General features: G+C 40.8%; 1 protein-coding gene and 1 pseudogene across 1 annotated transcript in view; both read left to right on the top strand.

Moving 5' to 3' along the window:
- The window catches only part of SNTB1 (syntrophin beta 1), a 280,473-nt gene that overhangs the window by 182,344 nt on the left and 74,364 nt on the right, over window positions 1-23,765 (top strand). The window contains exon 4 of the mRNA XM_053559149.1: window positions 2,146-2,353. Within this exon, the coding sequence (XP_053415124.1) occupies window positions 2,146-2,353 (208 nt within the window). The remainder of the gene's footprint in view (window positions 1-2,145; window positions 2,354-23,765) is intronic.
- On the top strand, window positions 14,772-14,864 carry LOC128564118 (uncharacterized; annotated as a pseudogene).

Raw genomic sequence — 23,765 nt, 5'->3', positions numbered from 1 at the left:
TTTTGATAACCATAGTTTGTGTTCTGCTGTGCAGCGATTCTGAAGAGTAAGAATTTGGGGAGGGAATGAAAGCTCATCCTAGATTTACCGCCCATTTCCTTGGAAAAGCTTCTGTGGCATGAGACTTTTTTCTTCTGAACAAGGCCAAATGTCACCTAAATGTCACTCTAAAAGTTTTATCTGGTGAAACTTGTGGCATCTTAGTGAGGAAAATTGTTTTGCAAACTTCTTACCAAAAATGCTAATTATTGCTAAAACTGCTCTACAGACATCCCACTTTCCCAACCATTTTTGTTTGTTGGTTTATTTGTTTGATTGGGTTTTTTTTGTTTTTGTTTTTGTTTTTTGCAGTCTCTGGCCGGGGCTGGGTTTGTACCCGCCACCTCCGGCATATGCGGCCAGAGCCCTACTCTTTGAGCCACAGGCGCCGCCCTCCAATCATTTCTTTTCTACAAGTTTATGGGTTAAAAGGTTTACTCAAACTGAATGGTTGGTTTCAAAGGTTAATGTGGATGGGCAGGTTGCATTGAGTCTTCTAACTTACAGGTGTCTGTGAAATTGTTATTTTGAAACTCAGGAGCTATGTAGGACACTTTGAGCATATTTCTTGGTAAATACTGCACTTTAAATCACTGCAGAAGACAGTGGGTGTCCCCTTTACTGAATGTTGTCTACCCTGAAGGAGAGATATTATCATACAGTGTTTAAATTCCTAGGCTTATTGAGCCTACCTAACAAGGGTTGGAACCGTAGCATCACCAACTCTGTGGCCTTGGGTAAATAAATCATTTCTTTCTCTCTCCCTCCAAACTTTAAACCTTTTCTTGTGTTAAATACTATTAGTCATAGGGCCATAAGGAACATTGCATACAATGATATAAAGGAATTTAAAGCTGCCTAGAACATAGTAAATTTTCAAGGAGTGGTTGCATAATTAATAAGAGAGGGAATAAATTAATAAATGAATAATCTTAATCAGTTTTGAATTTCCCTACTCTATATCTTTCTCATGCAAACAGAAATGAATAAATAATATTTATTGCATGTATACATGAATGGATGAGTTATGAGTTTTCTTTCCTTCCTGCAATTAAAAAGTGTCAAATGGGGAACAATGGTTGCTCAGGAATTTGGTATGATGGTGAAGAGGTGGCAAGAGAAAGGGGTTGTTGGGGGAAGATCATTGTGCTTTGTGGTGATGGAATAATTCTGTAATGTGATTGCAGGGTGCCTATGCAAATCTATACATAATAAAATGGCATGGAGGCATACATTCACATTGTACCAAAGTCAGTTTCCTAGTTTTAATGTTGTACTACACTATGTAAAATATAAATATTGGGGGAAACTAGGTGAAGGGTATACCAGAGCTCTTTGTACCACCTGTGCAACTTCATGCTAATCTGAACTTACTTCAAAATAAAAAATTAAATGTATGTTGAGAATTTCCTCCTTTTACCAGAACTGCAGTATCCCTATGTGTCACTGTATCTCTAGTGATCCAGTTTGAGTGCTGGTGTAAGTTTTGGCGTTGTCCCTTAAAAATAATACTCTTAAGCACATCTCCTTTTTGTTGTACCTTCCTAGGCTAAATCAGTCCTTCACTACTTGGTGCCAAGATTAAGTGGTAATTAAATATGTTACAGATAGGATTCTGTAAAAAATGGGAAGTTTGGTCATCTTTGAGTCTAAGATATTCTCAGTTGATTAACACTGAGCAGCCAGATTAAGTATGTGGCTAGGTATTTTCATCTACTTCCTGCTAATAGCAGCAAGGATGTAAGTATATTATTAAAATCCTCTGGGATTAAGTAGTAAGGCAATTTAGTATCAGCTCGCAGTTTGGAAGTCTTGCTATGATACTCCTAATAAGCCAGTCAGCTAAATAGCAAGGAAGGCAGACACCCTTAATTCAGGTGATTTGGTGGTTGCACAGCTACATTTCCAGGACAGAGACCAGTGCCCTGGGTACTCAATAAATCCATGTGGATGAATGAATGAAAGAAGGGACCATTCAGATAAGCCATGAGAAAATGGCAAAATCAAAAGAAAAAAGGAAAGAATTACTTTGCCTTTGTGACTCAGGTCTTAACTCAGCAGGATCTGCCAGGGAAACCTCTAACCCTTCTCTCTTTGCTTCTCTAGGCAGCTTGAAATCCACTCTCCAGATGCGAAGCACACAGTCATCCTGAGAAGCAAAGACTCAGCCACTGCCCAGGCCTGGTTCAGTGCCATTCATGCCAATGTTAGTGAGCTCGTGACCAGAGTGATTGCCGAGGTCAAAGAGCAGCTGGGGAAAACAGGCATTGCTGGGAGCCGAGAGATTAGGCACCTTGGTTGGCTTGCAGAAAAGGTAAGGAAAAGCATCTGTAAATAACAGTCATTTTCCAGAAATACAAGTGGATACAATTCCACTTGTATCCAATGAAGTTATCTTATTCCATGGGCTGATCCTCTTATTCACAGTCTATATGGCTTTCTTGTGCACCGGCTGCAGGCTACGTGCTTTATCTTCATCAACTTTGAGTCCACTGCACATTGTCAGATATGGGAAAATCGCAGGTGATCACTGGTTGTTGTATGGATGAAAGAATGAATGAATTTTAACATCTGTATATGAAGAGCAAGAAAAATAACTCACAATAGAGCTATAGCCTTGGAAGGCAAGGAAGTTGAAACTGTTATTTAAAAAAAGTTTGTGTGAGTTTTAATGAGCCTACTTATTAATAACACAGATACTTTACGGATGATTCAAGTACACATTTACAAATAATAGCAATAATAATAATAACAGCAGGGATTTCTTGAGCAAGTACTATGTGCTGACTCTCTTTGTGTATTTTATTAGTGCTCTTAGCTATTAGATCCTGAATGTCATCATTAAAAAGCACCTACTTTGTATGAGGCATGGTGCTCGGCAAGAGTTGGGAGGGGAGGGGAAAGATGAATAAAGACTTAGTCTCTGTCTCAGGGAAGACAGCTGCTGTGGAAAAGACTTTGTGTCGCATTAACACTGTCACTCTGATTACTTTTCCCAAGTAATGCGATACATTAAAGATAGTAAAGCTCACTTTGTGGTCATCTCTTGGGAGTTACTTTTTGTCTTCATTTCAAAAAATTGAGCCTTTGCCCTTGTCCTTACATCTGATCTCTGTCCTTTGAACTTGACCTTGAGTGCTCAGGAACACTGGGCTTTTGGGAGAGTCTGACCTCTCAGTGACTCACTTTCTAATAGGCAGTAAATGGGAACAATGATTGTTGCAATAACAGCTTTCCTGCCAGTGAACCCTGTCATCTGAGAAGACCCAATCAAATGGCACTTGAAAATGATCCTAGAACACAGCATTCGGCTGTTTTCCCCCTTTGTTCTTTGTCTGCAGCAGTTCATGTGTGGGTCTCAGCCACAGAGTTCAACACAAAATTGGTTGTTTGGTTTGGTGTTCTCTTATCTCTCACAGATTTCAAAGAACTAAAGGGACAATGCAGGTGGTGGAAGCATCCGAAATCATATTAATGCAAACCAGGGTAGGCATTTGTGAATTCAGGGGTTAAGGTTCTTGATGATAAAAACATCATGAATCAGGATGATTGACATGATTTTAAAAGTCACAGTCTCTAGCAAGACTCTCTTTTTACTCTCTCCATATGTCTGTGTTTTTGTTGGGAGAAAAACTATTTATTCAGGGATCCTTCGGTTGAAAATGACAGAAAGCTCAACCCACTTTAGTGTGAGCAAAAAGTGGATGCGTGGCTTCTGATAACTGCAATGTCTAAGGGTAAGCCTCCAGCATGGTGGGACCCAGGGATTCCAATAGTGATATTCGGCCCACCTCTTCTTCCTAGGCGCACCCTCTCTAGTTGGCCTGACAGTTCCAGGTTTGTGTTTTCCCTTACACCTGGCTGTCTCAGTGAAGAGAGGCCTCTTTGCCTCAATCATGCCAACAGAAGTCCTGAGATGACAAGTCTTACTGACTCACTTGGATCATATGCTGGATCATATTTACATTGAGGGATGAGGTGGGGTGGTTCTTTCATAGTAAAATAGACTGCCGTGCAAGGAAGAAAGAAAACAGATACCACGGGAGCAAAAGCAACAGACATTCAATATAGAGGAGGGCCAGGGAAGGGACTGATTGTAATGAAAACTGCCCTCATTGGGTTACTTCCTGAGGGGACTTGGAGATGGATCACAAATTTCAGGGTTGGGTAGGAGAAGATGGATGGGAAACTCAAAAGGAATGACTGGAAAGGATTTAATGCAGGGAAGTTTATAAGGTGTGGCCAGAATAAGGGAAACTGGTAAGAGATAGAGAAGTGCTGCAGGGCTGACAACAGTGAGAGGCCACTTCCATTTCTTAGCCCAAAAGAGCAGAGGAAGGGACAGTTACCTGGAACCAGCAAGACAAGCCGTGTAGCTGGAGACAAGCACCACCCACTCCTGCTGGCTGTGCCTCTGGGAGAGAAGCACAGCCCCAGCCAGCTGATTTCCTACTGGGCTCTCCTGCAGCCGGATGGAAGCCAGAGCCAGGGAGCCCACTGATGTTCTCTGTTAAGGTGAGCCACAGGACACAGAGTGGAATGGAAGAGGCAGGAACTGGACGGGGAGAGGTGAAGGGCAGCTGGCCAGCTCACACATCCTTGCACATCCCAAGAGGATGGGCTCAATTCTAAAAAGTACTTTTCTCTCAACTGTTTAAACACAAATTGTGTTTAGAATTGTCACCATTTGGAGGGTTGAAAAATAGTATTGTATCTTTATTAATGATATTGAAAAATACTCCGGATGTTTTCTCACTTATAAATTGTCTTCTGCCTTTTGCCTATCCAAAATTATTAGCAGATCCACTATTAGGCATTCCCATGGAGCAGATATATAAAGCTCTTTCTGTTTTTACAATATTATTATTGTTATTATGATATAATTTCAGATCGTCATTATAGATATTTCCTTATTAAGAGTATTCATTAGAGCAATTATGACTTATCATGGACAATTATCAGAAGCAGGAAGGTCTTTCTTTTTTTTTTCAGAGACAGAGTCTCACTTTGTCACCCTTGGTAGAGTGCTGTGGCATCACAGCTCACAGCAACCTCCAGCTCTTGGGCTTAGGTGATTCTCTTGCCTTAGCCGCCCCAGCAGCTGAGACTACAGGTGCCCACCACAACGCCCAGCTATTTTTTTGTTGAAGTTTGTCCAGGGCCGGGTTCAAACCTGCCACCCTTGGTATATGGGGCCAACACCCTACGCACTGAGCCACAGGTGCCACCATACAAGCAGGAAGGTCTTTGATTGCCTTTATCTTTAAACGTCTCGAAAGATTACCATAGATCAAGTCCGAGGGAACAAATCCAAAATGGAATTCTTTTTTAATAAATATTGAATACTGAATCCTAGCATGGAGATATAAGAATGGTTTTTGCAAAATGTTAAAATGAATGGCAAATCCTTAATGCTATAGCATTCTTATATTTTCACAAATACCAGGAAATTCACTTGGTGTTTGTAAAGCTATGAAGTGTGATCCTTGGCTATATTGGCTGTAATTTCCTATGGCGTTAAACTTTGTTTTTGTAGATTAATAACAATAGCACTGTAACAGGAGTGTACAAATTATATTTAGTTTCATTATTTTGAAAATGGACTTTACATAAACAAAAGTAATACCAAATAACTTCCGCTTTAAAATCCTGTTTGGGACAAACCCTAAAACCTCAGCACTACACAGGAGGACATTAAGATTATTCTTCTCTTTGTGATGGTCTGGGCACTTGAGGAATGGCTCTTGAGATGAAGTTGTGAGTGAGTGGAGAGGGTTCTCTGCACACCCAGAGGAGACCGAGAATGAGGACAGGGAGGAGGCCTGCATTAGCAAAGCTCGTAGTTAGATCAGGCCAGAGACTGGCCTAAAGGAAAGTATGGATTCATCTGGGGGAAGGTGACAGGAGAACTTGGTACATTGAAGTGGCACCCAGTTATGGAGGAGCTTGAAAGCTGGACAGAGTGGTTTAAATTTGGCTTGGTGGGCAGTAAGTGCCTTCATATACAAAATCAGAGAGAAAAGAACTTCAAGGTGTGGCGATCTAACCCTGGGGTCCCCAGCCCCCAGTCCGTGCCACTACTTGGTCTGTGGCCTGTTAGGAACCAGCTGCGTAGCAGATGAGTGGCAGGTGTGAAAGCAAAGCTTTATCGTGTTCACAGCCACGCCACCTGGCATCACCACCTGAGCTCATCATGGACAGTGTCACATTCTCCTAGGAGCAGGGGCCCCACTACACACAGAGAGATGTAGGATGCATGCTCCCTGTGAGAAGCCAGGGCTCTCCAGCCTCTGCCCTGGTCTGCAGGGAAATTGTCTTCCATGAAACTGATCTCTGGGGCCCAAAAGATTGCACATGTAGCGAGAATCAGATGGAGTCTGTCAGGCTAGAGCAGACATGACACAGCTGGTCTGGTTGTTTTAGGTCCTGCCGACCTTCACCTCCTGTTTCCCATTTTTATTATTTTGTAAATTTAGCTCCCACCCTAAAGATGCCCATCTGGAATAGTTGAGGAAATTAACTTTTAAATTTAAAACATTATAACAAATTATCACTGAGTTGTGCTATATTATTTAAAGTAAGAGGTAATGTAATCTTTGCTGTGAACCATTATATGTAAAATTGTGATTTTGAAAATAGAAGAACAGAGCAATCTTAGAGAGACCGCTGTCACTGTTCTCCAGAACCTGGAGCCTTCTAACAAAGTTTGGTGGACCTATACCCATCTCTACATATTGGCTGACATTGACAGGCAGCCAGACCCTCTTTGTCCAGTAACAGTTGGGGATGGCTGGTTGAACCCAATCTACTCTTTCTAAAGATGGAGAATCTGGGCCCCAGAGAACTAAAGGTGTTTACATCCAAAGTCTCATTCAAAATTAAAACACAGAAGTAATTACAGAGTCGAACAGGCTGTGATAGTACTTCCTTAATTTTTAAAAATATCAGTGACTCGTCTACTGCATTCACTTTTATTCTCTCTTTAATATGTCCTTTCTCTGGAGTCTCTACAGAATCAGGGTCCACGCTGGGCAAATGGCTTTTGCACTGGGGCCACTTTCCTTGACTTCCTGGCCTTGTGAGCCGCATGGTAGTGACAGCCCTGCACTGCTTTTCCTCTTGCAGGGCCGCCACCTGTAGGCGGGGTGAAGTCTTCCCCCCATTCTGACCCAAGGGAGCCCTAAAATACTAATTCCTACCCTGGCCTGTATAGTGCCTCCTCATGCTCTAATACAGTTTTTTCCAATTTCTTTTTTTTATTATTATTACTTAATCTTTTTACAGTTATCATTGCATCGAGGTGTTTTCAGTGATCCAAATTTCAGGCAAGAGAAAAACAAGGTAAGTGCTGACTCGCTTGCTGCCTAGAAAAACAGTAATCCACAGGGACATGGCAGCTGCCTTGAGTTCTGTTACCCAGTCCATTCATCAGACATGGCCTTTGCTTTGCCTTGTTATCTCAGTTTGTAAACTATTTCTTCACAGGATAAAAATGCAAAAACAAAAAAGACAAAAAAGGAAACCTAATAAACACTTGTATATGTAAAAAGTTTTTAAAAAGTCTGTAAAAAAGAAACACACAGGAATTCAAAAAAAAAAAAATGAAAAAACAAAACACAGCAAAACAAGAAATCCCATTTGGGAGCTCTGAGATATAAGTGCAGATCTCGGCTATACTCATTCCCTTCCAGCTTCTTTCAAAGGGGAATATTTATATAGCTGTGTTTTCCCATGGTGTCACTGGAGAAAAGGAAGTTGGGAATTCATATTTACTATCTGTCTCATCTGTTTCAGGCAATGTGCTTTAAATAATCCCCATTCCATGATGTAAGCTGGGAGAATTTGAGTAACTTTTCTAAGATCTCTCTCTTCTAGCAAGTGGTAGAACTGGAATTTGAGCTGCTCTTTCTAATTCCAAAGCTCGGCATTTTCCATTAAGCTGAGCTAATAAGAGAGTTCAGGAAACATCTGTCCACATGAGGAAGGCCTCCCAGAATCCAGTCTCAGAGAAATATCACAGACCAAAAGCACAGTTTCAGAACTAATAGACACATTAAAATAACTCAAATCCCTTATTTATAAATATGAAAATAAAGGAAGTTCATATACCCAGGCAGAGTGACACTGTGACCAAATCTTGCTTCTCTCCTATCCACATGTATCCCGTACCTTTAACTACTTTGATTCCCTTCATGACTCTAAAAGAAGAAAAGCAAGAAGGAGCAATTCTCCTCTGCTCTTCCCATCCATCCTTTACTATGTCAATCAGTTACGCCTCTCTGGTGGGGTCCCCCCTTTTATCTTCCATATGATACTCTTCCTCCCTTCTGTTTCTTTCCAATTTTGTACAATAGAATTCCACAGAATAGGTCCTACAGAGACTGAAGTTATCTTGATAGAACAAGTAAGGGAAACATAATTTGTGCATACACACACAAACTAACACACAGAGCTGGCCTTGCTTTGCATATTTCCAACATCCATGAATTTCCAGTTTCATGATTTAATTAAATAATATCAACAAGTCCCTCAACAACACCATTCGAATTTTAGTTAAGCTTCCCGGCTAGTTCTTCAATCCACAAATCACTCCATAAAAGGAAGATGCCCATCGTGATTATGACCACTCGCATCAAAGCTGGGCACTGCATATCTGTTAATCAGCTCACACACAGACAGCAAAGTGTGTAGTTGTGTTTCCTCTTTGTCTTCCAGTGATAAATCTATGTGACATGTTACAAGAATGGATAATAGAAAGAGGGAGTTGTCCAACAAAGATGACAGTGCAGCACAGGGACGAAAAGTGATAATGCTCAAAGTGAAGGGTGAATCAAGTGTAAATGAAATTATAGAAGAAATCGATGACCTGACCCTGGTACTATTCACACTGATATTGTTCAAGAATCTTGAAAACAACCAAAAGAATGTAGGAAAGGTAAACTTACAACCTGAGTAGCTGTGACAAAAGGATGAACCAGAGGAGGTGATGCTGTGAAAATGTCACCATTAATAGAACTCTCAGAGACAGTGCACATCATGGACACTGCAAAGAATAAATCTTGCTGGCTGATCCAGACTTAGAAAGGAGCAGTTTTCCAACACATAGAAAAGATGCTTATTCTATATCAAAAATAATATGAGGAGAAGGCAACAAGCTCTGTTCAAACTACTCTTCATAAATTTTTACAATGAAATAAAGCACTATAATCCTCATTCTGATGTTTTAAATTAGAGATAAGTAACTAAACATTTACTCTCTTTTCCATTTCCATATATATACGTATATACACAGAGAGTACCAAAAAATAGATATACATTTTAAGAGATCTTGTTCAAAGTAAAATCGATCATTCCCAAAAAGTATACAAATTGCAGGTAAAATGGAATATGTGTAGTATGCACTTGACCAGGAATGGTCCTTTCAGTGCAGCTTCAGGAACTAACACATAGATAATATCTCTTAAAATGTGGATATATTTTTGGTACTCTTTGTGTGTGTATCTCTCTCTCTCTCTCTCTGATGGTAATACAGTTTTTAATATTTTGATAACAAATTTTCAAGTCATGGAACAATCCTGATTTTCCAAGTGAATGTAAACATCACTTGGTTTAGTGTTCAGCTTTCCAGTCCTTGTTACTGCCAGCATTAATGTGTCGCAGAACTGCCTTTCTCCCAAGCCCTCTACCTCCCTGTGTCTATGTATCCATTTATCCCTCCCTATCTGTTTACTTATGTAAAAATATTAATCTCTCTCTACATAATATTAGGTTATAGTCTCACATAATTTGTTAGACCGCCAGCAATTTTCAGTTTTAACAAATGATTTATTTCCCCCCACCCAATTCCAAGTAAATATAATCAACCAAATCATTTCATTCTTTAGCGACACTGCCCAGCTATATTAGAAGAATCTCAAGTGTAAATGTAAAATTGCTTTGGCCTGAATAAAATAGGCTTCTAGTGATCAAGATCTTGACAGTGTAATTAACAGAATTATATTTCTGGAGCCTCTAAATATATCATTCCCACCATCTGCCTAAAAATCACCTAAGTCAGAATTTCTCACCACTGCTTCCAGGGAGAAAATAGTCTCTGACCGAGGGAACTCCTGTCCCACAAGAGACGGAAACAGAACTACTGTCCAGGCTACCCCTGGCTTACATCATCTTTAAATGGAGACTGTTGGTTATACTAAGGAACACAGGCTGTTAATGCAATTCAGTGCTAATAGGCCTGGTGTGTTGCTTTAAAAGGCAGTTGTCAAGGCCCTGAGTGAATCACCTCTGAGATTTAGCAAGACTAAGAAAAATCTAGCAACAGCTTGGCTCTCTTCCTGCTAGTCTTTTGCTACAAGTGTTTAAATTAAACGTGGCAGTATGCATTTAAATCAAATTGCCCCATCCTGTATTCTCTCAAATAAAACATCAGAGATTTTAAATTGGGATGGGTGGGTGGATGAATGGCAGAGGCAGCTATCTATAATGAATGCATGAAAATATATGCACTTTTCTGCATGCCTTCACAGTCTTGTAAATTTAGTAAACTGAATTTAGCAAAGTGAGTTATTATCACCAAAGTGGAAACATCGGAGCTGCCCACATAAAAGAGATGTACATTTTCATTCTTCGTAGAATCATTCATGTCTCTTCATATGGGTCTGTTCAATCTCTTTGGAGAGGACCATGGAACATGAATGGAAAGCACCCTGTGCTTAGTTGTATGGCGCCAAGGTTTGCATGTGTCAAGTTCATGTACTGGAAATTAACCCCTAGTGCACAGAGGTTGAGACCTTCCAGAGATGATTGGGTCATGATGACTCTACCCTTGTAAACATATTAATGCCATCACCATGCAAATGGGTTAGTTATCACATGAGTGAGTTAGTTCCTGATAAAAAGGGTGAGTTTGGCCTCCTCCTCCCACCCTTCCCCTTCTCCCCTGTACTCTCTTGCCCTTCTGCCTTCTGCCATTGGATGATACACCAGAAAGATGTGGGCTTGGCAGATGTGGGCCCTTCAGTCTTGGACTTCCCAGCCTCCAGAATTATAAAACATAAATCTCCCTTCTTTATAAATTACCCAGTCTGTGGTGTTCTATTATAGCAACCTAAAACAGACTAAGCCAGAAAATAGGTACTGAGATGTGGGGCTGTTGTTTTAATAAATACCTGAAAATGTGGAAACAGCTTTGGAATTGAGTAACGGGTAGAGGCTGAAAAAACCTAGATTGCCAGGAATGAAGCATTAAGGTCAATTCTGGTGAGAACTCAGAAGACGGGAGCTGTCAGCAGAGCCTAAGTCTTCAGAATGTTGATATAAATATGGACAGCAAAGGACATTCTGATAAGGTCTCAGACAGAAATGAGGAATAACGTTTTGGAAAGTGTGGAATTGTGTATATGTCATATATCCTAAGAAATCAGATTTTTTTTTCTTTTTTGTTTTTTGTTTTTTTAGAGAAAGAGTCTTCCTCTGTTGCCCAGGGTGGAGAGAAGGGTTATGATCAAAATTCACTGCAGCCTTGAACTTCTGGGCTCAATAGACCTTCCTGCCTAAGCCTCCCAAGTAGCTGGGACTACAGGCATGTGACACCACACCTGCCTAATTTTTAAAAATTGTTTATGTAGAAATGGAGCTTGGCTATGTTGCCCAGGCTGGTCTGGAACTCCTGGGCTCAAGTGAGCCTCCTGCCTCAGCCTCCCAAAGTGCTCTGCTTTAATATTTGGGAGGGTGAGGCAGGATGATCATCTGAGCCCAAGAATTCGAGGGTACAATAAGCTATTATGGCATCACTGCACTTTAGCCTGGGTCACAAAGTGAAACCCTGTCTCAAAATATATATATGCATTTGCCTTCAAGGAAGACAAATTCTAGTCATCAAGATGATGAGTGAATGACTCCAAAGGTATTTCCAAGATCTTTCAGACAAACCAGGAGTGAGGGCAAGGTTTCCAGAGATGTGCCTACCAGGACCTCAGCATGAGATATTCTGGGCTGCCGTGGCACTCTGATGCTACAGTGCTCCTCAGCCACCTTAGCTGTGGCTCAACCAGGTTCTGGAAGTTACAAGCTAGAAACCCTCAGTGGCATCCATGAGCTGTCAATTCTGGAAGTATACAGAACGCAGGCTCTGTGGGGTCATGACAGGGTTTCTCTAGATTTTAAAGGATACCATGGACAGCCTGGGGGTCCAAATAGAAACTTACTGTAGGAGCAGAGTGGCCACAGAAAGCCCCTGCCAGGGCAATGCCTAGAAACCCTTGAACTGCTGAGTTGCCAGCATGCAGAAGCTGCTGAGTTGCTTGGGAGATCTGAGGACATGAGACTCCACTCCAAGAGAACTGATGCATGGGCTGAACCCAGCAAAGCCAAGAAAGAGGGCTGCCCAAGGCCTTGCAGGTGCAATCCTGCCCCAGTGTGCCCCAGTGCAGGACATGGAATCAAAGAAGCTTATTTTCCATCTTTAAGGCTTAATGTTGTGGGAACACCTGTAGCTCAAGTGGCTTAGGCACCAACCACATACACCAGAGCTGGCGGGTTGGAATCCATCCTGGGCCTGCCAAACAATGACAACTACAACCAAAAAATAGCTGGGTGTTATGGTGGACGCCTGTAGTCCCAGCTACTCGGGAGGCTGAGGCAAGAGAATCGCTTAAGCCCAGGAGTTGGAGATTGCTGTGAGCTGTGATGCCATGGCACTCTACCCAGGGTGATAGCTTGAGGCTCTGTCTCAAAAAAAAAAAAAGAAAGACTCAATGTTGTTTTCCCTGTTGAGTTTTGGACTCAGTTACCCCTTTCTCCTTTTTTTTTTCTCCATGTTGGAATGAGGATATCTACCATTGTATTTTGGAAGTAGATAACTTGTTTTGATTTCACAGGCTCACAGGTTGGGGGGATTTGCCTCAGGATGAATTGTGCTTTGAAACTCACATCTGATGTAGATGAAACTCTGAACTTTGGACTTTTGAATTGGTGCTGGAGCAAGTTAAGACTTTTGTGTCTATTGGAATGGAATGAATGTATTTGTCATGTGAGAAAGACATGGATTCGGGTGGCCAAGATCAGAAGGCTATGCTTTGAATGTGTTCCCCAAAGTTCGTGTTGGCAGCTTGATCCCCAAAGCAGTAGTGTAGAGGAGTGGGCCTTTTGAGAGGTGAGGTCATGGGGCTCTGCCTTCATAAATGGATTAATGCCCTTGGGAGAGGCAAATAAGTTATCACAAGAATGGGTTCCTGATAAGAAAGGATGAATTTGGCCCCTTGGCTCCTTCCCGGCCTCTCAAGCACTTGCCCTCTCTTGCCCTTCTGCCTTCTGCCAGAATATGATGCTCCAAAAAGGTCTTTGTCAAATGCAGGCCCCTGGAACAAGGTTTCAGAACTGTAAGACGTCAATTTCTTTCCTTTATAAATTACCCAGTCTGTGGTATTCTGTTATAGTAACGCAAAACAAACACATGGTTAGCGGACTCTGCTAGATTTAGTTTTGTCATATTGGGCATTACAGATTGCCCTTCCTTTATGAAAAACGGTCTAGCTGTAGTAAGGAAAAGGTGATTTTCCTTTTGATTTCCATTATTTGATTTTTATGATCACCTCCTATTCACCCCACTGGTGAGGGAAGGACCTCCCCACCCCAAACGGAACAAGATGACTAAACACACAAGATTCAACACTGGACAGATGAGACCGACAGCAGTTGATTAGTCATGAATACTCCTCACAGCCTGGACGGAGGGCAGAGCACACCATGCAGGGCCTTGTGTGTCTGCACCAGGGAGCAGAGTGAAAGAGCACAGGCTGTGGCTAGCAGGCTTTGTGGGAGCTAGAGAGGGAGGCATGCCCTCCTTCCTGCAGAAGGATGTGATTGGCTTGTTTGAGTACTTCTGCAGGCCCTCAGGAAATAAAGCCTGTTAGATTGAGGACCAGGTGGAGCACAGCCAGTCCAGCTAATAAGAGAACCAGCAGGGCAGTGGGCATATCAGGTGAGCCAGAGGGACTTCCCAGCAGTCTTTGGGGGCCAGGTGGAGCTCAAAGACATTAACACAACACATGACACTATAGGCCTTACAATGATCATTAAGCCTTAGAATTCTGTAGGAGCAGAGGCTAAGCTAGAGGTTCCAAGGGAGTGGTGTATTAAGGAAGGCTCTTAGGAGAAACCTGGAAGGAAGTGAGGAAGTAGGGTAGGCTGGAAAGGGAGCTGACCTAGATTTCAGTTCAGTCTAATCCCACCGGGAGCTCAGGAGCAGAAATGGCAGCACAGGGCTCTCCCACTTGGAGCCAAGAGAACCAAGATTTTGTACACCTACATCAGCCAGGCATTGGCTGTGTGTGACCCTAAAAGTGGAGAAAGGCTGTTCTGTTGGCCAAAGGCAATTCTCTAGAGAAGAAAAGGGTTAAACTGTGATCAGTCAACAGGCACAACACTGAAGCTTGGGTGCCTGGCCTAATAAAGGGAATTTGGTAGGGGACCAGTGATACCTACTGATATATCACTGGTGTGCTCCCACGAGGGAAAGAATCCAAGCAGGTGTACATAGGAGCTTTAAGTGGGACAGAAGTAAAGCTAGCGGCCAGCTCTGTGACTGCTGAAAGTTATAGCTGCCACCTAAAAGTTTACTTTTATTTACAGCTGTATTCAAATTCTAATAACTCACCTTGGAATTTACTTGCCCCTTCCTCCCTCACATTATGAAACAGTTATTTTTTAATGCTTTGAAATTCCTACAGGTCGTGCTTGCTTCGGCAGCACATATACTAAAATTGGAACGATACAGAGATTAGCATGGCCCCTGCGCAAGGATGAAATTCCCACAGGTCCTTTTTAGAGTCCCTTTGCATCCTTACATTTTTGGTTTGAGCTTTTGATTACTCCTCTAATAGGACCGGGCTGCGATGCATATGAACACATTTCATTTTCCATCTTGAAGCTCCCTCAAGTTGGCATTTCCAGGTTATGTGAACTGAATCCATTTCCTGGCTTATCAAATCAGTAAATTGGAAGTTTTCATATTGATTTTATTTAGAATTAGAGATGGAAATATCCCTATCTCTTATTCTAAAACCTGATTTAACATGGTACATATCTACATGAGATGACAGAGGGGGTCTTTATGGAGCCTCCGAGGTCGAGAAGCATCAGGGAAAGACCCTAATCTGCTTTGGCACTGCAGGACATGACCCTGCAGAGAAGAGGCTGCTTCTTACCAAGGTCTATAGCTCCAGTGCCTAGACAGAGCCTGGGAAATAAGAGGTCAGTCTATGCCTGTCAAATGAGTGACACAGGGAACCAGTAGTACTTAGTGGCCAGAACCTGATTCCCTGTTGCCAGTAGACACTGCAACACACTTTATCTGCAGATAAAGCAAACTATTTTACAGTTCACTTCATGTGTTCAAAGTGGCTCTGCTGGGGGACCATTTCTGTGTTCTCAATAATCACCCTTTTCCAGGAGACTGCTCAGATCATGGACTCTGTGATACAGGGATTTCCTTACTTGGAAATGACAACTTTCTCCTTTCGAAGTGAGATGCACGTATGATGGTCTTCAAATGGCTATGCTTTATTTTCCATGAATTTATCATCCTTTTAAATGAAAACACTAGATTGGAAATCAGAAAATGAGAGCTCTAGATTCAGGTTGCTAGTTGGCCTGTTGACCTTCTGCAAATAACATCACTCAGACCCGAGCCTTACCTATTCCATGTGCTCTAACAACCAAGGGTTCTTACAGAGCTTTAGAGATAGAAGGAGCAGGAAAAATAATAGAGTATGAATTAGTAATTTTATGTTACTTTGCATTAAAGTTCATGTCTGAGTTTGAGTTCAGGGTACAATTCACTCTACCTGGACACACCTGCCATCCATGAAAAGTGTTGTAAGAACTATTGAGAATTATACAAACTAAAATAGAAGAACTATTCAAATTATGAAAAAATGTATGATCCTGTCATTGTGGTTTTGCCATTAAGGAGAGTGGGGATGGAGGATTTCTAAGGTATTTTCTGGAACCTTGGTGAGATCAAAGGTAGGGCTAGAGATTGGGAGTGCCTCCTAGAAAAAGTCCAAAAGTGGAAGGAATCTCTAGGAAAATGAGAAAGACAATGAAACAGCAGCCAAACCTTAGGAAACATTAGGATGCAGAAGAAGATGGAATAAGAATTGATTTCTGTTCATAGTGACCCAAGGTCTAAGCTCTGAGTAGATTCGACACTTTCTTCCTGTTCTGAAAGGCATCCAGAATCACTTATAAGGCTTATAATTACACTTGTTTGTCAAACTATTTTGGTGCATAAAACATGTGGCTGTGTAGTTCGTCTAACTCTCCCACATCCCTCCCTGCCTCACCATTTCCCCATTTTTCATTCCTCCATCTCATTTTCTGCTCTGCAGACGGACTAAATCTTGTGTAAACTATAGTCTGTTGATTCTGCCCAGCTGCAGGCTTCCTAGACTCAACCACATTTTCTATGTCTAGTTAGCTGTCCACCCACAGACCTGCTTTACTGCTCCTTAGAACTTCCACTGATGGGAGTAAGAGAGAGAAATCCTTATCAACCTGGCTGGATTCCCATCAGAGGCATTGGGAAAAAACATATTGGGGGATTCTGTCAGTAAAGTTAGTTTGTAGGTATGTCTGTTTATTTCACAAAATTTCAGGTCGACATTCACTTTTGTGTGCCTGGATTTCCCAACATACACTAAGGTAACCAGAGGTCAATAGTGTCAGTACTCAGAACACACAAAAATGTCCCTGGTGTGTGTGGGGAAGTGTACACATCCCTGTTGCATAATTTAATTAGCTATATCTTAGCTATTGAATTCAAGCACCAAGCATTGAGGCTAAGGTGAATTCTAGGAACCTAGAAATAAAGTCGGAGTTATTTAAATGCAATATGAACTTGTTGAATGAACATGAAGGTGACGGGGAAGGGCTCTGGGAGTGGTGCACTACACCATAGTATAGCAGGAACAGCATGGGCTTTGGATGGGGACCTACCTGAATTTCAGTCCCCATTTTGTTACTTAGTGGTAGGCTGACCTTAGGCAAGTTTCTTTAAGTCTTGTATTAAAGTGTCTTGTATTAAAGACACAATACCTACCTCAAAAGAGAATTTATATGGCTTAAACAAAATGTGCAAATGTCTAGCACAGGGTTGGCACATAGCATCCAATAAATTTAATACGGTAGATGAGGGCAATCAGCTTGCACGTCTTATTGAAAAGGTAGCATTCACTTATGAGGAATATTTCTGGAGTGGAATTTTATAGAAGCTTTCATAAATGTCTGAATTTGTGAATGCAAGGAAAATACAGGGTGTTCATAAAGTTTGTGTACAATTTTAGATTGCACGCTACTTTAAATTGCATATGAACTTTATGGCCACCCTTTATACACAGATATTTTCCTCTATTAAGTGCAGTAAAAAGGATAGGCACTTGTCCTTTCACTAAAATATTGACTTACCAATTGGCTCAGAGCTACCAATTCAATATTCTATCTATATCTTTCAGTTTATCCCTAACTTCTATTTTCTAGCAAAGGACTATCATTTTCATAGAGCTTTCATCTTCAATACTATCATTTGCCCTTTTAGGACATTTTAGAAAAATAACCTCAGTGTTTGTCTTCTGTGCCTTCATGCAAGATTTGAGCATGCTGACATGTCTGTGAAGGGCAGTCGGCTATGATTCTTCCAGATCTGAGTGTCAACCCCCACTTTCAGAATCAGCCCTTAGCAAAATTACAAATTACTGCAAGTAAAACTGAACTTAATATAGAATCAAAATATATATAACAATAATGTGACCAGTATTAGAGAGGGAGAAAAACAAGTGTGAATTGGTGTTTCCAGAGAAAGCTTGTTGGGAAAATCTAACTTGAGCTGGTCTTCAAAAAGGAGAAAGATTTAAAAACTTTGGGTGGGTCGCATATGACCTACAGTTTAATTTCACAGAATAAACTCTCAAGTGAAGAATATATTGATGCCTATAAAAGAGATCATAAGTCAAAGTTATGTAAATTAGTCTCAATTTCTCTGTAAATGGAATTTACATATATGGAATTTATATGTATAAATGGAATTATACATATATATGTATACTTAGCCCTATTATCAATCTTGCAGAAGTTACTCTATATTTAATGAACTGTAAATTATAAAACCCCTTCTCTAAAATTTGTATAAACTTGATTTTAAGCCAGGGTGGCTCACGCCTATAATCCCAACACTTTGGGAAGCCCAGGCAGGGGGATCCCTTGAGGTCAGGAGTCCCAGACCAACCTGGGGTACATGGCCAGACCCCATCTCTACAACAACAACAACAACAAAACTAGCCAGGTGTAGTGTCATGTGCCTGTAACCCCGGGGACTTGGAAGACTGAGCAGGAGGATCATGTTAGCCCGGGAGTTGGAGGCCACAGTGCACTACTATCATGCCACTGCACTCCAGCCTGGGCAGCAGAGCAAAACCTTGTCACTAAACAAAACAAATGAACAAACAAGATTGTTTGTAAAAGGCAATTATTAGCTAAGTGTATAAAAATTATTTTTAATAAAAGCACAAAACTATGTACTCATAATTTCAGTACTTCTTTTCACGGAAGTGATCAGAGGTTGAAAGAGAAGCATTTTTAGAACTTTCGGGTTCTTGATGACTTTTGTATAAACTAACTCTTGGATATTGTTGTTTTCTCCTTTGGCCCTTATAGAAAATGAAAACCTTCAACATGATTGCTAGTTATTCTAGTGCACTTGAAACAGACAAGTTTCTGGAAGCTTCATCATGGACCTTGATAGTTTTCTAAGTAAATGGAGCTCAGAAATATGGAAACCAACTTCCAGTACTGGAATTTTTACCCTTTGACCTTTTTCCACATTGTTCTTCCTCTTTTCCAAGCTTCAAGCCTTTAGCTTGAATAACTGGCTTGAAAGCTAATATTATCCAGGGTCCAGTAGCCATAAGAACAGAAATGAACCATTACTAAACCTGTTTTTTTAATTCATCATCTTTCAGGGATTGGACATCTTTTTGCTTACAAATAATCAAATGATTTTTAAAAACAAATCTATAGGCTGGACAGGGGTGGCTCACACTATAATCCTAGCACTATGGAAGGCTGAGGCAGGTGGATCTCTTGGGCTCAGGAGTTTGAGACCAGCCTGAGCAAGATCAAGACCCTGTCTTTAAAAATAGCCAGGCGTTGTGACTTGGGAGGCTGAGGCAAGAGGATAGCTTGAACCCAAGAGTTTGAGGTTGCTGTGAGCTATGATGCCACAGCCCTCCACTGAGGGCAAAAGAATGAGACTCTACCTCAAAAAAAATGTATAACTTGTCATTGCTTATGTATTTGATAAACAAATGAACCTATATTCATTAGTTTGTTAAGTAACTATTGAGTGCGTATGATATGTTGAGCAGATGGTAAATACTGGAAGTATGATGGTGTCAAGTCAGACAAGTCCCTTGCTGCATTGGAGGTTACATTCCAGCAGGAAAGATAGCTAATATGTAAGAAAAAACAAAACAAAACAAAAAATTTTAGGTGGTGATAAGTGCTATAAAGGGAATGGGCAATGTGAGTGTAAGGGATGAGGAAGTTAATTTCAGATAATTGCTTATAATGGGCAAGGCAGTGGTTAGACATACAAAGATGTTCTCAGAAAAACACATGAACAGATGGAGAAGACAAACATGCAAGCTAAGAATTTCCACTATAGCATAGTCTATGATTTATTTCCATATTAAATTTTGAGGGCTCATGGGAACGAATCAGCTAACTTGGCCTAGGAGATTAAGAAGCATATTAAGCTGAATCTTAAAGATTGGGTAGAGAATCATTGTATACACTTATGATTCAATAAAAAAATTAAAAAAAAAAAAAAGATTGGGTAGAGAAAGACTTTCTGAGTTGCAGAAATAGCATGTGCAAAGGCTTTAAGACACAAATCCATGGCCTTATTTAAGAATAGCCATTAGTGTGTTATAGTTGGGTTAAGCCTTCATATGAAATCTATAAATTAGCTTCATAGTAGGGTTGAGTACATTGGATTCTTCTTCTTCCATTCTTGAGATACTTTGCTAAGAAGAATATGTTCCAGCTCCATCCATGTAAACATGAAAGAGGTAAAGTCTCCATCTTTATTTAAGGCTGCATAATATTCCATGGTATACATGTACCACAATTTATTAATCCATTCATAAGTCAATGGGCACTTGGGCTTCTTCCATGACTTAGCCCACGGTGCATCTTAGAATGGGTACAGGTGAAACTTACTGAATGCAGAATTCAAATGTCTTCATACAATAATTAAGAAAATGCCATGAAGGCTATATTAAACAGTTTGATGAAAATATTTCAGATTGTATATGAAACCAGCACATTGTACCTCTTGATTGCACTATGTACACAGCTATGATTTAATTAAAATAAAAAGAATAGCCATTAATCTTAGTTGGCTGGAGCACTGAATACATATATTCAAGCATTACTCCTTTCCTACCAACACCCTTAGGCAGCTGCACCTTCACTTGTATGCTACCATATTGAATTTTTAAAATTCCTCTTTGAAATGGCCTTCAAAAACAATTCCTTAGCAATGTATACAAATCTACAGTCACATGGGCACCCCCTTTGCCCATGTATTCTCTTTCTCTCTTTTTTACTTTCACCCTGCTTGGCTCAGCTTAGCATCCTCCACCTGTTTAGACAACAGCTCCAGTCTCTGATAGGGACCTAGAGGTGAATTTTGAGCAGGGAACGAAGCGAGCATTGCTGTCATGTCAACCAAAGCTGACCGGCAAAGCACCTCATCCAAAATGTGTGAGGAAGCCAAATGCCTTACTTTGGCAAAGATTTCCACAACATTGTTAAAATCCCTACTTCTCAGGAAAATGTTCTGTTCTACTTTATTACTAGTTCTAGTGAGTTTTATGTACACATATTAATTCAGTCTTCAACCAGTATATATAAATCTGTAAACTATCTTTCTTTTAAAAAGTTAGAGAGCTGTAGCCTATTGCTTTTAATAAAATATAGTCTAAGGCTTTTTCTGTGGTGCCAAAATAGATTTAGAAGTCAGCGTGCCAATATCTCAGCCCACAAAAATGTTTTTTCTTGGTGTCTTAACTCTAAGAAGTACACAAATTATAATAACACAATTAAATACTTATTTGGTGCTTTATACAGTGATATTATCCTCATTATTTCTTTAACACTCCTAAGAGCTCACCGATTCTATACATTTTAACTACCAGAGCCCTGCTAGTTTGATGAGGGGGCGTGTGCCTAAAACCTAAGGCTGTGCTGCCCGTTCAGAGGTGCGGCTGCCCGGAGCTGCAGGTGCACACATTTTCTTTCAGAAGAAACAGGCGTCTTCCATGATGTCATGTATGCCCCCCTGTCATCATGGTACAAAATGCTTATTGGGATTCTACCAAAAAAGGTGTGAACGCTGAGAATAAAAACTACTCTTTGAATTGTACTGACAAGAAAGCTGATCCTCAGCGTTGGAGTGATCGGTTTGACCTTTGATGTTTAAGTGGTTTTATGCAAATATAAGCCCTGCATGCTCTGTAATTTTAAACATAGTGTTTTTCTGTTTGTTTGTTTTTCTATGAAGCTGATTTCAAGCACCAGTGTTGAGTCGGATAATCTCTAAAGTCACCAATGACTAATGGCCTCCATCTCATTGTTCCGCCTTGAAAGAAAAGGGAAATTGACAGTGCTAACCCACTACGTGCTGTTAAATAATTACTTTGAATCATGGCAGATGTGGGGATCTGAGGAAACTTCTCCTCCCTAATAGAATTTTCCCAATTCCTAATAGGTTTTATTGTCCTCCAAGAAAAGGTGATAGGATGTATATGAGCACTGTTTGTGCAGAGTAAGGAATTACGGGGGCTGACTGCAGAGGCCCAGTCTCAGAACAGTTAGTTTTCTAAGAGCTACTTTATGACTACATCCTGTTATGGAAGAAAGGGATAGAAAAGAAAAAAGAAAAGAGAAAGTAAAGGGGAGGAAAGGAAGAAAATAAGGAAGGAAGAAGAAACACATGCTCTAATCATTTTACCTCCATTAAATTTAAATGCTATTCAGATGATAAAAATAACATTTGGAGTTAAGGTGACTTGCTTTAACACTTTCAGACTTGAAGTGGAGCCATTCACTTAGATCTCCAATGAATGGCATTTGATTCCCGGAAATATAATAATGCCATTTGGATGTTCAGTTTTCTCCTACTTTGGTGATAAATCCAATAAATTTTTCATTGTAAGCAGAAAAGCAAATCAATAACCATGAAGCCCTGTGGGTCCTGCAAAAGGATTTTTCCTCTCCTCAATTTTTAATAAGGCCCCATATTCATCGTCTTCCCCAATGGCTACTTTGAACAAGATGTGCTTGGCGTGTGCTGTCAAGCTGATGCCAAAAAGCTGACCTTTGCATTCAATGAGCCTTCAACTGAGACTCTGACCTAAGCTCAAACATATTGCTGGGTCCTTCATGATGATTCTTGGCTCTGATACTAATGTGCAGCTAATGAGTTGCATGGTGTACGTATTAACCCTGGCTCTGGCAGTGCTGATGCCAGACACACAGGGAAATAGAGTTGTGGGGAGGGCAGCAAGACGCCCAGCGTCCTGGCTTCTTAATAGACCTGAACATTTAAAAGAGCCATGTTGCAGAATGCCTGTTTCGTGGCTTATGGGAAGTAATAAGCAATCAGGAGGTACTGTACAAACGTGCTGTCTTCGGTCTCCTATTAAATAAAAACTCTTTCCCCATTAGAGGGGCGCTTTATGGACCATGAAATCAGGAGGAAAGTTGAAGTATTTAAGGAATCAGGTAATGGCTTTTATTACCAAAGGGAAGCTGGTGTCCAGCCCTGCTGTAGAGAAACAGTAGAATTAAAACCTCTGGGCATGGTCATGTGGCACTGATCACAAGCACACTGGTGACATTTCAAGACAGTACTGCGTTGTCTGTTTTTTCCTCAAGAGATGGCAGGCAAGGGCACAGAAGGGCATGCTACTGGCTTTAGAAACAAATTTTCAAAAGGCAGTTGTTGAAAAAATTTCTACTGAAGACATAACATGCCAGAAAAGGACTTGTGTCTAATTGTAACCACACCCAGAGTGCCTAGCTCTATTCCTGGCTTCAAGTTCAAGGCAGATTGGTTGAAGAGTTGAGATTGGTTAAGGAGTTGAGAAAATGGATTATAAACTCAACCAGGCTCCTGCTGATAGCTATTTAACTATTTCACTGTGGACAAGGTATCTCTCTTAAATTTATGTAATTGCCTTATTGTATAGGTGAGAAAACCTAGGCACAGACAGGATGAATACCTTTGTACTGGGCTGCGCTGTTTGCCCTGACCATTTAGATCATATATGAAAGAAGGCACCTGACGGGATGCTGCGGATGGAGAGTGGACACCGAGCCTAGGGACCCAGCTCTCACTCTCACCCTGCCCTTTGGGGCAGTTTCTTCTTGGGCAAACCATTGACAGTGTCTCTGAGCCCCTGCAGCCTCCCTTGTAAATAATAAAAGTCATGCACGTGAGAGCACTGTGTAAATTTCAGAGTCCCCTAGAAATGTAAGCCCTTATTATTAATTTTCCAAAACTCTGCTTTCCATACTCTGTTACAATAGTTTAAAAAGGGAGGATATGCATGCAGAAAAGAAAAAGAAAGGAATCCAAGATCAAATAACTTTGAAAAAATTTC

This window comes from Nycticebus coucang, chromosome 13, assembly GCF_027406575.1.
Source record: "Nycticebus coucang isolate mNycCou1 chromosome 13, mNycCou1.pri, whole genome shotgun sequence".
Classification (NCBI taxonomy): domain Eukaryota; kingdom Metazoa; phylum Chordata; class Mammalia; order Primates; family Lorisidae; genus Nycticebus; species Nycticebus coucang.
This window is presented reverse-complemented; position numbering and strand designations above follow the sequence as displayed.